At 41.9% G+C, this 17,070-nt stretch overlaps 1 protein-coding gene across 1 annotated transcript; it reads right to left on the bottom strand.

The window, feature by feature from the left end:
• Positions 1-3,991: 3,991 nt before the first annotated feature.
• Positions 3,992-16,025, bottom strand: PGRMC2 (progesterone receptor membrane component 2). Its single transcript, XM_035323873.1, has 3 exons — positions 15,659-16,025; positions 6,549-6,704; positions 3,992-5,821 (listed from the first exon to the last, which is right to left on the bottom strand). The coding sequence occupies exons 1-3, from the start codon at positions 15,999-16,001 to the stop codon at positions 5,724-5,726; spliced, it is 597 nt and encodes a 198-aa protein (XP_035179764.1). The 5' UTR covers positions 16,002-16,025; the 3' UTR covers positions 3,992-5,723.
• Positions 16,026-17,070: the final 1,045 nt, after the last annotated feature.

The following is a 17,070-nucleotide window of genomic DNA, read 5'->3' as shown; positions in this document are numbered from 1 at the left end:
ATTTGTCTTTGGACATGCATACAAGTGTCCAACATCCTTTCTGATGCCTGGTAAATCCATTTAAGCTAACCTTCCATTTGTCTGTCTTAAGACTGAGTGTAGTTAACATTTTTTCTGCTAAATACTTAGGTTTTAGACCTTTCACATGTCTAAACACTCTTGTGTGCTTACTACAGAATTCTGTGTATGTTTATCTTCATTTCTTAGACTGAAAAATGACTCCATCAGTACTTCAAAACTATACTTTGCTTAAACTCATTCATTAAGGTTTTTCTTTAGTCTTGCTCAAAATACTGGATTCTGAAGGCTTTTTAGGGAAGACAAGACTGGAGACAGGTATTGTACCTCATGGAGAACAGCTAACATTTCTACAAGGAGTAGCAGTAGCCTGTCTGCCCAACTGATGCTCCTGGAGTTTAACAGGGTTAACAGGGATTTCGGTTTCTGCATGAGATAACAGAACAGAAACTAGTTTGTATTCAGGGTAGCTTTGCTTCAGGCATCCCTGCTGTGCCGAGGTGGCAAACCACACTGGGCCCCTTTCAGACTGAGGGTCAGCATTAGCTGATGTTCTTTTACTGAGCCATCCTCCAGCTACACTAACTCATACCTATAATCATAAATTTGCTCTCTTCATCCCAGAGTTTTGGAGAGAGAAATACAGGACTGTGTAATACTTCCACAAACTCCACTAAAAAGTGAAGTTAAAAAAGTCCCCAAACCTAAACCTGTAATGGAATTTACACAGCAAGCTGAGGTGGTATTGTATGACCCAGCTAATAACAAAACTTCAAAGTACAGCTAAAATGGCAGCATAATATTTTAAAGAAATCTAAGCATCAAGGTTAGCAGTTTTAAGGCAAAGCTTTGGGTTAATACCATCAAAGCTGATTAGTTGTGGTTTCTTTTTAATAACAAAAAAAAAGAGTTAATGCCTTCAGCTACATAAAACCAAATTGCAGTCTTCATACTCCCCTAAAATGGGCATCCAAGTCAGTCACTAGAAAGGAGCTTTCATACTCCAACAGTAAATGAATGCTTGTGGTCAAGTGACAAATACAGAATTTTACACCTCTAAAAAGGCTTACACAGTACAGTTGTAGGCTTTGCCCAGTTACCTGAAAATGTGACAGGTCAATAAAATATTGTCATCACAGAAAACAAGTAAAGTTTGTAACCAAAATGGGGGTAATTACCTTTTATCGTGAATTTTGCAAGAAGGTCGCCTTGCTAGGTTAGAGCTCTACGAAACACAAAGTTGCTGCTTTCTGGTAGTGAAATGCACAGAAGCACAAGAATCCCCCCAGCAAAGGGAAGACTTCTGGGTGGGGTGAGTTTTGTTTCTTGCTTTAATTTTCACATAAACAACCCTTAACTGGTATTAGAACTAGCTACGGCACACATGGTCAAGTAAAAGCAAGTCTAAAACCCAGTCTGTAAACACCTGCTAATAAACATTCACCTTTAACCATAAATTGGAAGTCTGTAGGAGGATTTACCAGTAACAGTCATATTTATTTATTTGGTTTCCATATTGAATCCGTTAAGGCCAGAAGTATGTTATTACTACTTGTAAGTAGGAAAAGGCCTAAATTGCAACTACAACTACAAATCTACAACTACAATTGCATCATTTCATTCATGGCTGAAAAAATGAGTCAGATGACAGTTATATTACTCTTTTTTCCCCACAACCTATATTTTTATCTGTAACATTAAAATGGGAAAGAACCAAGACTGCAAGAAGGAAGAAAAGGCCACAGGACTTCATTAGAAACCCAGGCTTCATACATGAATTTCAGAAATACTTCATGAAAAAACTACACAGCTTTACCCTAAAGAAAAAAAAGCCACCAAACAGAAATGGTTAGAAAGGCTGTTATGTGCAAAGTACTAGGTCTTGGTCAATATTTTGTATTATTATATACAACAATGCATGTGTTTCCTGGAGGGAAAAAAAAAAACAAAAACACAAAAATACCCACCAATGCAGGGAGAGAACAAGTATCACAGACTCAAAAAAAGACTAAGATTTAACTCTTTCTTGACCTTTTCAATCAATAGGTATCAATGAAGATACTGAAATCAACTTGATTTCACAGAAAGGAAAAAATAGAAAAATCATTTAAAATACTATAATAGCTTAGAATAACTATTTAAACTGAAACAAGACAAGAAGCAGAAAGTACCAAACTGCTATTAAATGCTGTGCCTAGACTCTGAAGGATAGAAAATACAAATCTTAACCAAGGAAAAGTAGCTCTAAGTCAATAAAAACATGAACAATTACAAGGATGTGGAATGATAGTTCTGAAGTGCCTAGTGAAAATCTGGTATATTCAGATTAGGTAAAAACATAGCACTCCTTTTCTTTTTAAAACCACAAAGATTTTAAAATTTCCTTCTCTGAGAAAGATTTTTTGGGGGAAGCAATGTACTGATGAGGCAGAAGTGTCAAAACAAATGACTGCTCTTAAACTAGTTTAAGTCTAGCCTAAGAAAACAACCAGTATCTTAAACTGAAAGTGTATCTTGTTTCTACTGAAGATAAGAAATCCTCCCTTCAAGCCCCTTATGTTGCTTAAACAAAAATTTAATACATGGTCAGTATCAAACTGTCATTTTCGTTAGTTTATAGTGAATTTTGACTAAGTGATTGACACAAGTGTTACAAGGATAAGTGTCTCCAAAAAAAAAATATAATTCTAATTGCACTGAAGCTTCCGCAGACCTGATGTTGTTCTGAACTATCTGCTCTGTATGTCAGCTTTTTGCAAAAATGAAAGATACAGGATGCTTTAGTGTCTTAGGTTGTCAGCTTTAAATCATTAAAGAGTTTTTATGCAGGCTGAATGAGACAAATTTAGATCTACTAGACATCAAAATATTGGATTAAGTCTGTGTAACATACTGCATATAGAATGACAGAAGTATAGTTTGTAGTCTTCACGATTACCATTAAATTACACAAAAGCAAAAATCATCCTTCTACCCATCCTTGATCACTCTTCTATTTAACTGATCTTAACCAGAGAAGATTGGAGCAATGCTCTTTTTTAAAAAGATCCAAAAAAAAAAATCATTATTTTGATCCTTTTAAGCTTCATTGCAGTTCTTATAGCAAGGGAAAAGAAAAAGCTGCATTGGGTTTGGAATTCATACCGTATGTGTCACTACTGTTCTCTCTGTGGTAGGAAGTTTCTACATAAAACAGACACAAGCAAGATAAACAGCTAAAGCTACAGCTATGCCAGATGTAGCAACAGTAATAGGTGTAAGGAGTAAATAGCAGAGTAACTCACGTCAGGCGTTAGGAACTTGCAGCCATGACTTTGTACAGTAGAAGCTGTAACACAATCATGTGTATTTTTATAGCTGGCTGTCCTATTTGATACTGCCATAAGCCTTCTTTTCCTGTTCCACAGCTACATGTCTTGATGCTATCATGAGGAGTAAAAGCTAAAAATGAAAGGCATACTCTAAATGAAGTGTAAAATCTTTTATAGAGAGATTTGGTAAAAGAAAAAAAAAAGTAGTCAAGTGGCCAGACAGAGAACTAGCACTGAAGTACTCCTAGCCGCTGTCCTGTGCGAGAAAGCTTTTCTTCATTTGTTGGTATCTTTCCACTCTTCCATCTAAAACACGTATCTTTGTGGTTAGTTTTACTAACATGCCCAGCATTTCAGCACTGTTAAACACTTAGTAGATACTTAATATAGTAACAATGTGCAAGCAGAAGTTTGGACACTGCATCAATGCTGTTAAACAAGGATGTGACCTAAACAGAAACCACCACTTTCATGATTTATATTCAGTAACTGAATAGCCAACATGCCTAACTGGATTGTTCAGCCTGTACAAGAACCTGCTAGCGTAACCTAATGACTCTGAAATGGTTTCAGTTCTGTTATTTCTTCTGCTGTGATAAAACGTGTATTTCAAGCGTGGACACGCAAGAAAAAGAAATGAATCTGCCTTCTAGGACACATGATTTACAAGTGATTCAATGGTGTATTTTTGTTTCATTTACATCAATATAAAACTCATTCAAACAGTAATAAAAATGCAGTAGTTCCTGGAATTTCTTAGTTTACAATTCAACAGAATAGATGGATAGAAATCTGTTACTGTAGACTTATCACAGGTGAGAACTGCAAGCGGAAGTACAGACGTAAGCCATAAAGCTGTAAGGCACGAACTTAATGGTGTCACAGTTACAGATTTAGCAAAGCAGACAGTGAAATTTCCACAAGATGTTGAGTGATACACATGTATTGATCTCCAACATCCTGGTCCTGTAAGTGACATGAGACACAGTCCTCTTACTGTATGTTACACTTTTTTCCTAGAATTCTTCTCCCTTATTTATAATCCATTTTTTTCTAACATAACAGCATTGGCATGTTTATTCTTTCAACTAGCGCTTACCTGAGTAAGTCTTCCAGGCTCTCCAAAAGATGGGACTTGAAAAATAATACCCCAAGAGCTAGGAACAACATTAATAGCAACAAATGTTTCACATCCCAGACTTCTTCCCCTTACTTTGTATTCTATCATATTCCAGCTCTGCTTAGGAGCTTCTACATAAAGTCTGACAGCACATTTGGTATTGTACATGCTTTATTAAAATGGTACTCGTATTTACAATATCTGCAGAAACAATCCCTCCCAAGTCTTGCATTCAGACAGACACGCACACATACACACGCGCGCACACCCCTTCACTCTACTGGGGTGTGAAGGCTATGCTCCCAAAAGTTAGACAGCTTCTGGAAGAGGAGGGTGACTTTTTTTTTTTTTTTAATTACTTAAAAAGAAGCATGGGAGTATGCATTTGGCCATCACAATGCTAATTTAAGTATATGTAGTATTAACATATGGCAGTAACACTGAGTATTCCTCTTTTACATTCTATACACAGAATGACATCAAGGTTTTCCAGTCAACAGAACTTTCTTACTTCAGTCTCAATGCTGCTTGTAGTGACTATGAAACCACAATTTGGGGCTTTCCCTTAAAACAATTCAAGTCTATGTAAGCGAAATAAGGCACAATTAATATTTGATTTGATTTAGACAATGGGAAAAAGGAAGGTGGGGAGGGCAGGCTTCAGATAATAGTTGTTGCAGAGGAAACAGTTTTACCCAATCCTTTTGAGAAAAGGATGAATTTTACCCCCATCCTGATCTACATGGACTTCTCGTAGAGAACTGAAGAAGTATTCTGCCAGGGCTACTAACGCCCACATACAAAACAAAATTGGAAATTCACATTTTCACACCAGTTTCAGTAGTCTAACCTACTGATACTGATGCACATGAGTACATCTTTCTTTAATGCTGAAGAAGACACACATGAAACAAGTTTCAAATCTTTCACTGAGCTTGAAGACTCGCGTCTTTAGAGAGCTTGTAATATATGCTATTTGAAAAGGCTTCAGCTTACTGATAAAAAGGAATAGCATTTTTGCCTTTTAAATCCCTGGCCCCTCTTCACTAACGAAGCCTTACCAGACATTACAAATAAACTGCAACAAAACGGTTGGCAGCACAAATAATGTCTAGTATTCAAATCTTCATTTGTGAGTACATTGTTTTCCTTGTACAAAACCTGTTGAATGTTTTTCGCAGCAGATGAACTGTACCCAAAGATGCAGGACATTCTGTGATGGGGAATAAGAGGTTGCAGTTCCGAAGGCCCCTGACTTTGGTTGTTTACAAAGTTCATTCCTGTTTAGTGTGATCCTTGGTATCTTCCTCATCTGTGTATTCTGATGGTTCTTCCCCTGGTTTTAGGAGTCTACCTACGTAGTCGTATTTTTCTGAAAGAGATTTATGATTCCATTACAATCAAACACAGCTAGTTAGCCTGCACTGCTGCAAATGCACTTCTTCCCATAAATGCTAAGGTTCTGAGCCTGAATCCCTGAAACTGATGGCAATTTATCAGCAAGCTCAGCTCTTAAAACAATCTTGATACCATTGCTGCTTACCACATTTTCTGCTCGCAGTACTTTTAGCTCTCCCACAGCTTATCAGCCCAGGTTTATCACGCAATGGCTGAAAACAGTGGTACTAAATCCAGCACAAATTCCCTCAGCTTGTTTTGATTTCAATTAATGTGAAAAATTGTTTCCCCTCCCTCCAGAGATATACTTTCATACTCCTCAGAAATTATTTCAAGACAAACTTGTTCAACCCTTCATGCCAAAACAGCTCTTAGTCCTAATCATAACTCAATGGAATCCAAAGCCAACGATGTGAGAGCAGGAATTCATTGGCTAAGCTACACTGAGATTCAGGAGCAAAACTCTACGCTGCATAGCTGAGAACACCTTTCTTGTACAAAGCTAGCAGGTTGAAAAAGCTATAGCAGGATACAGTAGAATCCTCACTAATTCCTGAAATTCCTGGTAATTTCCTAAGAAAGCTATATGGCATTATTAATGTTGCTATCAACATCTCTTTAAAAGATGCCCCAAGCCCAAATCAGTCATTTTTATTAAAAGCATTTCCTTAAGCTAAAGACGTTCTCATTTGAGAAGTTACCTTTAAATTGCATTTCCCACTCTCTTACACTTTCCATTTGTACAGCATTTAAGTCCGATAGGTCATCATATTCATCTCTGAGTGCATCTTTATCTAGACAGAAAGTTGCTAGTCCCCTGGAGGCATCTCTGCCAGCAAATATTCCGTATGGACCCTCTGGAAACAAAAAGACAAAACCAATACCTTCAAGTCTTTGTTTATGGTGTCTGATCTCAATTCTTTACAGTCTGCCGAAGCCGTGCATCAAAAGTCCCACCGTTTTGCAGTGACAGGAACAGCAGCAGTTTCAACACCATGGCTGTTCAACGTTCAACAACACTGCAATTCTAACTTAAGTATCACTCGGAGATAAAGTCTGCTGAGAGAAGCAGAATCAGGAAAAGAGCTTTGGAGGGGTATCTGGAAAAAACCCTGACACTCGGCGCAAGTCAGGTGATACAAATTCCAAAGACACTGGAAGCTGGAATTCAAAAGAAAGCTACTTCTATTAAGCAAAACAGAGAATATTTAAAAGTCACGCATGAACAGAACCAAATCATACAGACATCTTAGTCAGAAATCCATTTAGAGTGCTAATCAATCATTTCACTTAACTTATAGAACCGCCATAACTTGACAGACAGCTTGTCTTTTGACACGTTTCTTACTCCTGTGGAAATAACACTGCAAGTGGTTTTCCTCATTTATTTGGGGCAGCAGATCACCCATATACCTGTCCTGTATTGTTCATGATGACTGCACCGGATCTTCATGCTAAGAATGTAAAGCTAGTACTTCCCTTGTGTTTTTGACTGACACAAAGCAGCACAAAGACACTGATAAAATACGGAGCTTTTCAAAGCTAAAATTTTCAAAGAAATAATGTCATGGGAGTGGGATGCTTTGTAAACCAATAGCTTCAGGATGAGATTGGTAACTGCTTTCCCCAAACTCAAAGAATTCCAAGCATACCATTATCTTAGTTTTTCTTAACCTAAAACTAACCACCTTAATTCAGCTCAATTAAACATACAGAAGAACAACAAAAACCCCAACACTTTAAACTTTTCTACACTAACAGTGGCTAAGCAGCAGGGAAATGCCCAAGGCATTACAGAGAGTGGTCGCTATTTGAAAACAAATAGGCCAGGACCCTTCTCTGGCTCACCTCTTGGAGACAACAGTGACCATCAGCCTGAAGAAAAGGCAGCACTCACAGTAAGAACAAACACAAGTGAGTGGAAACGCACTGTCCCTCACCCTACTGCTGTAATGACTAACATCTCTGCGCTTGTCCTTGCGGATATTTAGTTGCAGGAATGGTGTCCACAGTAAACACCTTTGTGATCAGGGAACACATCTGTGCTATTTAAAAAAAGGTCTTGAAAAATGGGATTCAAAAACTGAAAACAAAGCTATACCAAGATGGTTAATTTATTCATTTAGTGTGCTAGTCACTTCTCATAAACCAGGTAAGAGGTAGTAATGGCCACCACCTGCAGTGCAACAGAGCTCTTCAGCAGGAAGTCTTGCTTTACTCCAAAACAGCCGCCATTCAGCTCATCCAGCTGTTGATGTTCTGAATCAAGAACACAGGACCACAAAATTATAAACTGTTTTTGCAAAGATCACACACAATCCGTAAATCCTTGAGAGCAATTACTACTTGCTATGTAACTTCCCTGCCAACAGTATTTTGTCCCAGATTTTTCCTTTCCCTGAAGTGTTTAAACCAAAGCTTCCATAAACTCTGCTGGCTATTTGAGTAACCCGTTCTCAAAATTCTGGCTAACCAGCATTAGAGCAGGACACTGCCCCTTCCCTTCAGCTCTGCATTTAGTGGTTTATGGAGCTTTACAGCCACTGCTGAGAGGCCACCTCCTGATCCACCAGCTTGATTCCAAGTATTTCTATTAAAGAAAGAATTACTTCATATTTATCAGGACCAAGCCCTGAACACCCGTGTATCTCAATAACACACTGAGCTGAAAGCATGAATGCCTTTAGAACATCTCAGTTTCCTTTAAGACTAATGGATCCAAAATTTCTTCAAATGTAAGGTAGTGTTATTATACCACAACTTGTTTCTTTTCTTTCCTTTTCTAGAACTGATTTTGAATGTTCTAGCATGTTTATTACAGAAGTATTCAGGAGCCACAGAGAAACCACCAAGCCAGGTCCAAGCATTCAGCAGAATACTGACTAATAAAAACAAATCCACAGACCTAGACAGCATCTCACATTCCAGCTCTGGAAACCTTACTTCAAAATGTGTCACATTCTTTCATGCCTTACTAAAAAGCAACTATTGAATTCTAATCATTTAAAAGATAAAGAAGTACAAGCCCAGCTTTACCTTAGTTAAAGAGTTGCTAAAGCAGAAGTTCAGACATCTCGATATAAGCAATCTACTTGAAAATTTAAAGCTTCCATTCAGATACTTCTACACAGAGATTAAACAGAGCATTTTATATTAACATGGAATATACAGGGCTGTTTTTTGCTGTAAGCCCTTATCTGTTATTCACTTCTACAGGAATACCAGTGCAATGGTCTTAAAAAGGTGTTTTGCACATCAGATTTCCAGGGAGAATCACTCAGGATGGAAGCATGGAAGACTTTGGGGAAAAAAACCTGCTTTGTGGGCATTACTCCGTAGCAGAGACATTAATGTGATCCTTATAGTCTTCCCACTGAGTTCTTTCGTGACCAGATGCAATTCTCTCTGCGACTCCTACCTTTAGTCAGTCCTTCTTTTGTTTCCTTTTGTCTGCCTGTCTATTTAGACTGGCTCCTATTCTAAATAATTGATTGCATCGTTGATACACGTACTGAAGAGATTGTAAGGAGAGATGATAGTAGCATAGGTATGTGCACTAAACCAATTTTTCAAGACAGATACAAAATTTGTTTTCTTTTCCTATACCCCCAGGCTAGCTACTTCCTAGTCCAATTCTTCTTTAACCAATTCTCCTCCCACACATAGTTGGCATCTCACAGCAACAAAAGGAAGTCAGGCAAGGATCAAAAATCATTAAAACATCTCCTACACATTCCTTGGCTACACACTGCTCTGAGCCTCACACCAAGAAAAAGTCTGTTCCTTGAAGAACACTTTTCTTCCCATCCCTGCTTTCACACACGGAAACACTGCTACATAGCCTTTATTTTAGTGTAAGCTCAGCTCTGAGATCAAACTGTTACTGAGACTATGCATTTGCCTACGTTATCTCCACATCTGTCACACCACATTTGCACACTGCCTGTTTCCCTGTATAAAGTCCCCGCTTACCTTACAGCCCTACATTGCATAAAACATGGCCTTCTCTACGCCGGGGCAGGTGCAAAATGTTGCTCCCCACCGCCTGCTTCCGCCCCCAGCAAGTAGAGATTCTCACTTCCTTTCAGGATCCAATTAAAAATCTGGACTTCTTGATGAATTTGTTCCAGCCTGACATTCATCTTTACTCACAAATGAACGGAGTAGGCTTCAGACTTGGCAAAATCAAACTCTCTTCAGCCAAGGAAAATACCTCTCCAATTCCTGCACTTGGGAGCAGGATTTCAGCATCTCCTAGCCCGGTTTTGGTTCTTAAATGATTATTTAATTTCTCTTTGCTTATGTATGTCAAAGAGGAGCAGACACAGACAAATAAATTTAACATTAAAACACCGTATTTAAAACTTCTGAGAGAGAGATGAAGCTATCCAAGTTGAAATTTTTATTTGCAAGCGCTGTTTCCGGTCACTTGGTCCAAAATACACTAAGCTGGATCTTGGAACAGCATGTGCTTGAATTTTCAAATGATTTGACCAAAAATTCCCCCCAAACCTATGCTGGAGCTCCAACTTTGAGTAGATACTCTCGGTGTACCAGCAGGGCTGCCTGACCCTGTCAGCTGCATACCAGTTTTGCAGGAGATCCTGGACTACTGCTCCAAGACCAGCCGTGGAGGCGAGCACTGCTCATTGAGCTCTGGTTGCTCCAGCTCTGTGCAGGGACCTGCACCGCCAACAGCTGCACATGCGCTTGGTATCTAACGAGCCGATACCGTAATCTACACAACGGCACTCATTCTCACCAGACTGATGCAAGCTCTCCGAAGAAGCCACGCAGGCTAACAAGGTTCAGTTGTAAAGCAGGTTCCATTTCTGGGAGCAGCCTCCAAGCAGTCCCCAGCCATGCAGACCCCTGCAGCTGCTCTTCGCACCCACGTGTGCCACACAGACACTGGCAGCACAGCCCGGCTTCGTCTGCAGCTTGGGAATTCACAGGCAGCTTTTAAGCTGCAGACAACAATAAGGACAAATCTCTCTTTTAATATAAGTGAAGGAAACAAAGGGAGAAAGACCAGGAATTTATTGGCGGCTTCACTGTTTTACCACCTGGTCTACCTTTTCCAGTCAAAATGCAAAATTTCCATTATGTGTTTAAAATTTTCCATCTGAATCCTGAGATGTTAGTTGAGTGTTGCTTCTCTTACGATGGAATGAAAAAGCTACAAATTATACAAAGCCATTTTGAGATGCAGCTTACAAGAAAGCTGCTTTCTTGTAAGATATATCATTGGAATTCAGGCTGACATTTTCAACTTTACTGCTCCAGATTCACATGAAAGGAAAGATTTGGATCAACCTCAAGTTACAACTTGCATGGAAAGTAAGTGTTCTTAGGAGGATGATCCACAAAGTCTACGTGCTAAAACAGGAACTGTTTAGAAAACAGATTTAGGACCTAAATCTGACTTGTAGGGCACAGGGCTATATTAAGGGCCTTCTGCCTCTCTCTCTCCTGCCAGCTTTACCTTTACGTCTGCGAGGCAAGTACAAGAACCACCGACCCAATCTGAACTGAACAGGCAGGCAAAAAGCACTGCAAGGAGTTCAGTAGTCAGGGGCTCCTGGCAGGCAGCTCCATGCTGGAGGAGGACGCAGATCATCCCCCATCTCCTTAGCGAGAAGTGTTCTGCCCACTCCTTCGATCCTCAGTAAGGCAAGCGATGCTGGCCAGGTTTCTGACTGCATGCAGGAGATGCCCTGCTTCGTACGGGATTGCACACCTACAAGTCATTGACAATGGTGAGACGATCACACCGCAATGAATCACGCCTCCAGCATACCTGCCCAGCCCCTAGAACTCAGGTGGCTAGAGCCCGAACGATTTAATGGGAACTAGGGATTTATTCAAACAGACAGCATTACCAAGCTTCCATCAAACACACAGCTGTTCTGGTTTTAAGATTCCTTGAAGTATTGATATTATTATTAATATTCAGCCTATTAAGGAGCCCACAAACACAGAGCAGGAGCAGTGGAGGACAGAGAGATGCATCTTCGTGCACAAAACCACTGCCTTGTCCCCTGCTCTCAGGGAACAGCTCTGAACTTCTTTAGTTCTCTTAGTAGCAATTTTTCAGAAACTCTATTTTTGAAAAGTTGAGTCCTGGGGCAAAAGGCACCTCCCTTACCGACATGGAGGAGCTGGCAAGCATCAAAATAAACCACAGAAGACCCACACCTTACAGGAAGCACTTCCCCCCCCCAATCTTATCCTCTATACTTATCTGTAAGCCCTTGGCCTGTTGTGTTCTTAAGATAAAACCACCCTTAACAGAGCCCTCCAGACACAGCACACGTGTCCCTCCTGCCGCATTTCATGTTGCCATACCATGCTCTAGGAAAAGAAGTATTCAAAAGCATCAGCACCAACCAGGAGGGTAACTCTTAAATACAGCCACAATTAAGCTTATAGCACTTAATTCCAAAGGAAGTCTGGCAGCCTCGGGTTATTTTTATACAAACGATGGAGGAAATGGCAATGTTTACTACAGACTACAGATCTTCTCAAAGTCTTTAGTATCAGAAATTGTAGTTCTTAATTGCATTTGCAACATGAAACAAAGTTAATTTTCCCCTGATGAAAAATGAAATATGATGGAGATATTTGTGGAAGGAAACACTACTACTACCTAATATATTCTTCTTGGAAAAAAAAAAGGAAGTCGACACCTTTGTGACATTTTGAAAGACAGAAGTGGGTGAGAAATGAATTAATTCACAGTGACAATGTGGGGATGGAAAATCAGGAAATTGATTTTTTTTTTAATTGTGAAAAACTAAGACCCAAGAAGTGATGTGGCACAGTTGCTTACACTGAATCACATATAATCCTGCTTTGTCACGTTCTAAAGCCTATATTTTTCATAACCGCACAGAGTATTTGGTAAGTTTATCTAACTGAACCTGTTTATAGCTTTATACTAGCACACAAATTTAAACTCCATTAATATTAAGATTTGTTAAGAGTGCTTTATCTCTTATTATCCCCTTCTATTGACCAATAAACTACCAGGAATCTTAATGTAAACAATTGTGAAATTTAATGTTATCATAGCTGAAACAGTAAAAGCTATGTCTTGTGACACGGATGTAAAACCAACACAGCACGCAGGAAAGGTATCGATCACTAACTCTAAGACGTGAGACGTGATGACGGACGGGGAAATCACTCCCAAACAGCTCCTCTGACATTCTGGTTCCATGATATTTTTAACAGTAAGCCATTAACAGTTTGCTTTATTGCTTTCAGAGCTTGCAGATGATAAGGGGAAAGGTAATTAATTAAGATTAATAACCAAGCATTCTAAAACACTTACTCATCTGGGCACAAACCAAAGTGATATTTAATACAACTAAAAGTAAAGCGTTGAAGCAAAGGGTATGCTTGCAGGACAGAGGACTACCCTGGGAAGCAGCATTTTGGAAAAGAGGTGTGTGAGGTTTTTAAAGAGATCAGTGTAAGCTGATTGATTCTTGGAGGCATGGACCAGACAGCTGAACATGTGCCACAACCTTCCTGCTCTCACCTGAAGTGCATTAGACATACCAAAGACTAATTACCAGTGGGATAAATTGTGGAAGTCTTAAAGGAGACAACATAAGAAAATAAAAAGGTTTGAAAAATGTTTTGGTTAGACATTCAAGAAACTGAAATTTTCAAACCTATTTGAAAGAATGACATGAAGAGCCTGTCCATTTTTGTTTTAAATCTTAACCATAGGTATTTAGTGGGCTCTTCAGTGAAACAGACCAAAGCATGACAGGACTCAGTGGATGGAAACTTAAAATTGCAGAGCTCCTATTAAAATCAAAGCTTGGTGGGACCTCTAATAGAATCTCAACTGTAGGACAAAGATCTGGACTGCAGGACAATTCTGTGCACTATTAGCCTTATGCTAGAGGCAGAAAAATAAGAAACAGCTTTGCATCCAAACTGTAGTGAAGAAGAACAGCCCTTAACTTCAAGACATCAGAAGGCTTCTGAGACAGCCACGTCACTCAGCAGACACCCAGCAGTCAAGCAGTACCTGCGGTTCGATAGCAAGCCCTCAGCCAATGCTACTTGCTGCCCTCCAAGCTGAAGCTGTTTCGCATCAGTACCTCAACAAAGCAGGAGCAGCACACAGTCCCAGCCTGCGCTGTCAGCAAAGCCGGCGTCCTCAACCATTTCTTCTGTTAAAGAACATTTAGCCCTTGCTTTGTCAGTATGCTTTGCACTTCTCTTGCTATACTCCAGCATTTTATGAGGCATAAAATTACCAAGAGAACTTCCATGGACGTCTGGCTACTCTGACGGAAGTCCTTCTGGAAAGGTGTAGCACTAGAAGCTGGAGACTTCTCCACTCAACTCTTCTCAGATTTCTGAAGGCTTCCAACCGCCCACTTGCTTGTTTTTTCCTTCTCAACCAGAAAATATTTGCAAGAGAATACGTCCTGACATGCAACAACACAGGTAAACCACATCAGCACAATTCAAAGAAATCAACATAATCAGTAGAAAACAGAGCTGATGCACCGGTTGAGCATCACCATCCTAGCACACAGGGTCCCACCTAGCAGAGAAAGTTGACATCAGTTCTGTTACCAAGTTCTGTTACCTTCACTACAGGGTTAACACCCAAACAAACATATTTGCTCCTCTCCACGAAAAGCTGGATGCACTGCTGTAGGGAACCAGCTGCTGCCACTTACCAAAAAAGCAGACTGATGTCCTAGAACAGAAAGATTTAGCTTTCTCACAGTAACAGGCCTCCAGAGGTTGAGAATGTGAACCAGTGACAGTATCTGCAGCGAAGAGGCCAGAACTCACGTTTCATATATAGAAGAGTTAAAATGAATGCTTTGACTATGGCTCAATATCCTTTCACGGGGCAAGTTATGAAGAAATCTGTCAACTGGCTGTTGTTTTAAGCCTCGTATGCATACGTAACATACATTTCATTAACGTATGTATTACCCGCATTTTACACCAGCACACAGGTCTCAATTTAAAAATCCCTTAAGCAAGTGAGACGAAAGAACTAGTCCGATGAAGGGTACGAAAGCTGCAGCATACCAGACTGTATTCTCTCTGCTTTCCCGGTCAACAGACATAAACAAGGCACGGCCAGGTGGTTCAGCCTCCAGCGTTAACTTTTTCAGTACCAGTCAAAAAACATTTTGGTTCAGTTATGGCACTTTCAGCCCATGCAACTGGCAGCAGAGCTGGTACCACAAACTTTAAGGGGAACAGGAGTACACTAGCCTCAGTGTGCTGTCACTGCTCATCACTCCCCTGGCAAGGACCAAAGATTTGCATGGTTATGTATTTTTCTTTTAGTAACCTAAGGTTAAAAAAAAAAAAAAAAAAAAAGGAAAAAAAATGACTTAATGAACTATTTCCTGGGGAAAAAAAAACACACAGTATCCTTTCCCTCCTGCACCCACCATACAAAGAAGCTTGTCACACCTACCGCGAAAGCTCCTGCACGCTTTGATCAGACCGCGTTTTCCGAGGCACCGCTGGTTAAGCAAGAACACGAGCAGCGGCCGTCACCCCGCCGAGGGCCGAGGCTGCCCCCACCTCGCCGCGCACAGCACGGGCACACCACGGCGGCCTACAGCGTGAGCAGGGCTGGCCGCGAGGCACGCCTTCCCGGCCCTCCGAGCGTGCATTTCGGACCCAGAGAGCCACATCGCCCACCTTCCCCACCCCGAGGCCCTGCGGCACCCCGTTACCGCCCGCTCTCCTGCGTGCTCCGGCCCCGGCCCTGCCCCCGTGGGCAGCCGCCCGCTGCCCTCCCCGCGCTCACCGGGCCCGTAGAACTTGCTGCCTTTGGTCACGTCGAAGACCTTGCCGTTAACGGCCAGGAGGATGCGGGGGTCGCGGGCGCCGTCGAAGTGGCGCAGCTGCTGCAGGGAGAAGTCCCGCCGCTTCATCCGCGGCAGCGCGGCGGCCTGGCTCGGCCGCCCGGCGGCCCCCGGCCCGCTCCGCCTGGCCCAGCGGGCGTACAGCCGGTAGGCCGCCAGCAACGCCAGCGCCAGCAGACCCACGTTCAGCAGCATCGCGCCGCCACCACCGCCCCCCGCGCCCCCCTCCCCGCCACCGCCGCCGCTGCCCTCGGTGCCGGACCGCCCCTCGCCGCCGGCCGCCATCACCGCCAGGACAGCGCCCGCCGCGCCACGCCCCCCCCCTCCCGCCGCGCCACGCCCCCGCCGCCGCCGCTGCCCGCCCCTCTCGTTGGGCCAAGCGCCCCTACCGCGCCTGCGCGGAGGCGGCCCCGTTCGCCCCCCCTCCCTCCCGCCATGTGCGCGCGCACGGCCAGGTGGCGGGAGGGGGGCTCGCGCTGCCCAACCGTCATAACGGGCGGCCAAGGGGCGCGGTGCGTGAGGAGCCCGGGGGGGGGGGACATGGCGCAGGGCGCAGCCCTTCTGCTCCTCGTCTTGTCAGCGTGTTCCCGAGCCTAACAGCCGCTCTCGTCGTGTTAATTTGTTACACAAATGTGTAACCGGGCCTCGGGAATGAGCCTGCCTGGCTGAGCTCAGCGGGGCTGGAGTGTGAGGCAGGGAGTACTTTGGACCTGCTAAACTTTGGTACTCCACGCAGCAAGTGTGGTGTGGAAGCATCCGTGCCTAATAACAACCTTGAGACCAATTCACAGTTTAATAAATAAATTGTACTTTAATAACTCGGTCACAAATGCTGGAAAACTCGAATCTTTTCACAGACAGGTAAACAATGCAAGAATCTCAACCCAGCAGAAAATAACCCTAATCATGCTAAGCATTTACATAAAGCTCTCCATCTCCAACACCTTCTGTGAGTAGGTGTTTAATCTTCTGCCCTCTGAGCCAGTTCAGTAATAACTACCTCTGCAAGGAAACAGGATGAAGTTCTCACCGGTTAAAAACCTGCAATTAAAGTACTACTATTCTTCCTCCTAACCCAAGTAGGCTATAGTTAATATATGTATAATTAAACTCTAATAAGAAAGTCATTTTATCTCAACAAGTCACAGCTTGATTGAGATTAATAACAGTTCTGCTTTTTTTTTTTTTTTTTTAATCAAAGAAGTGTAAAAATGTTGGGATTGTCTGGGCACAGCCATGGTGCAGGTCAGCAAAAGATCAGGTTGTACTTTTAACTACAGTTTTCCTTCCTTCATGATTTTAAATTAGAACTTCCACAACATTTTACTATGCTCTAATTTCATCTGCATTTTAA

Source organism: Oxyura jamaicensis, chromosome 4, assembly GCF_011077185.1.
Source record: "Oxyura jamaicensis isolate SHBP4307 breed ruddy duck chromosome 4, BPBGC_Ojam_1.0, whole genome shotgun sequence".
Lineage (NCBI taxonomy): Eukaryota > Metazoa > Chordata > Aves > Anseriformes > Anatidae > Oxyura > Oxyura jamaicensis.
This window is presented reverse-complemented; position numbering and strand designations above follow the sequence as displayed.

Excerpts from the sequence above, each read along its gene's own strand:
- PGRMC2 (XM_035323873.1), bottom strand. The coding sequence starts at position 16,001 with ATGGCGGCCGGCGGCGAGGGGCGGTCCGGCACCGAGGGCAGCGGCGGC. Across the intron at positions 6,705-15,658 it reads CAGCAAGTTCTACGGGCCCG|AGGGTCCATACGGAATATTT; the intron begins GTGAGCGCGGGG and ends TTTTGTTTCCAG. Across the intron at positions 5,822-6,548 it reads GTGGGAAATGCAATTTAAAG|AAAAATACGACTACGTAGGT; the intron begins GTAACTTCTCAA and ends AATCTCTTTCAG.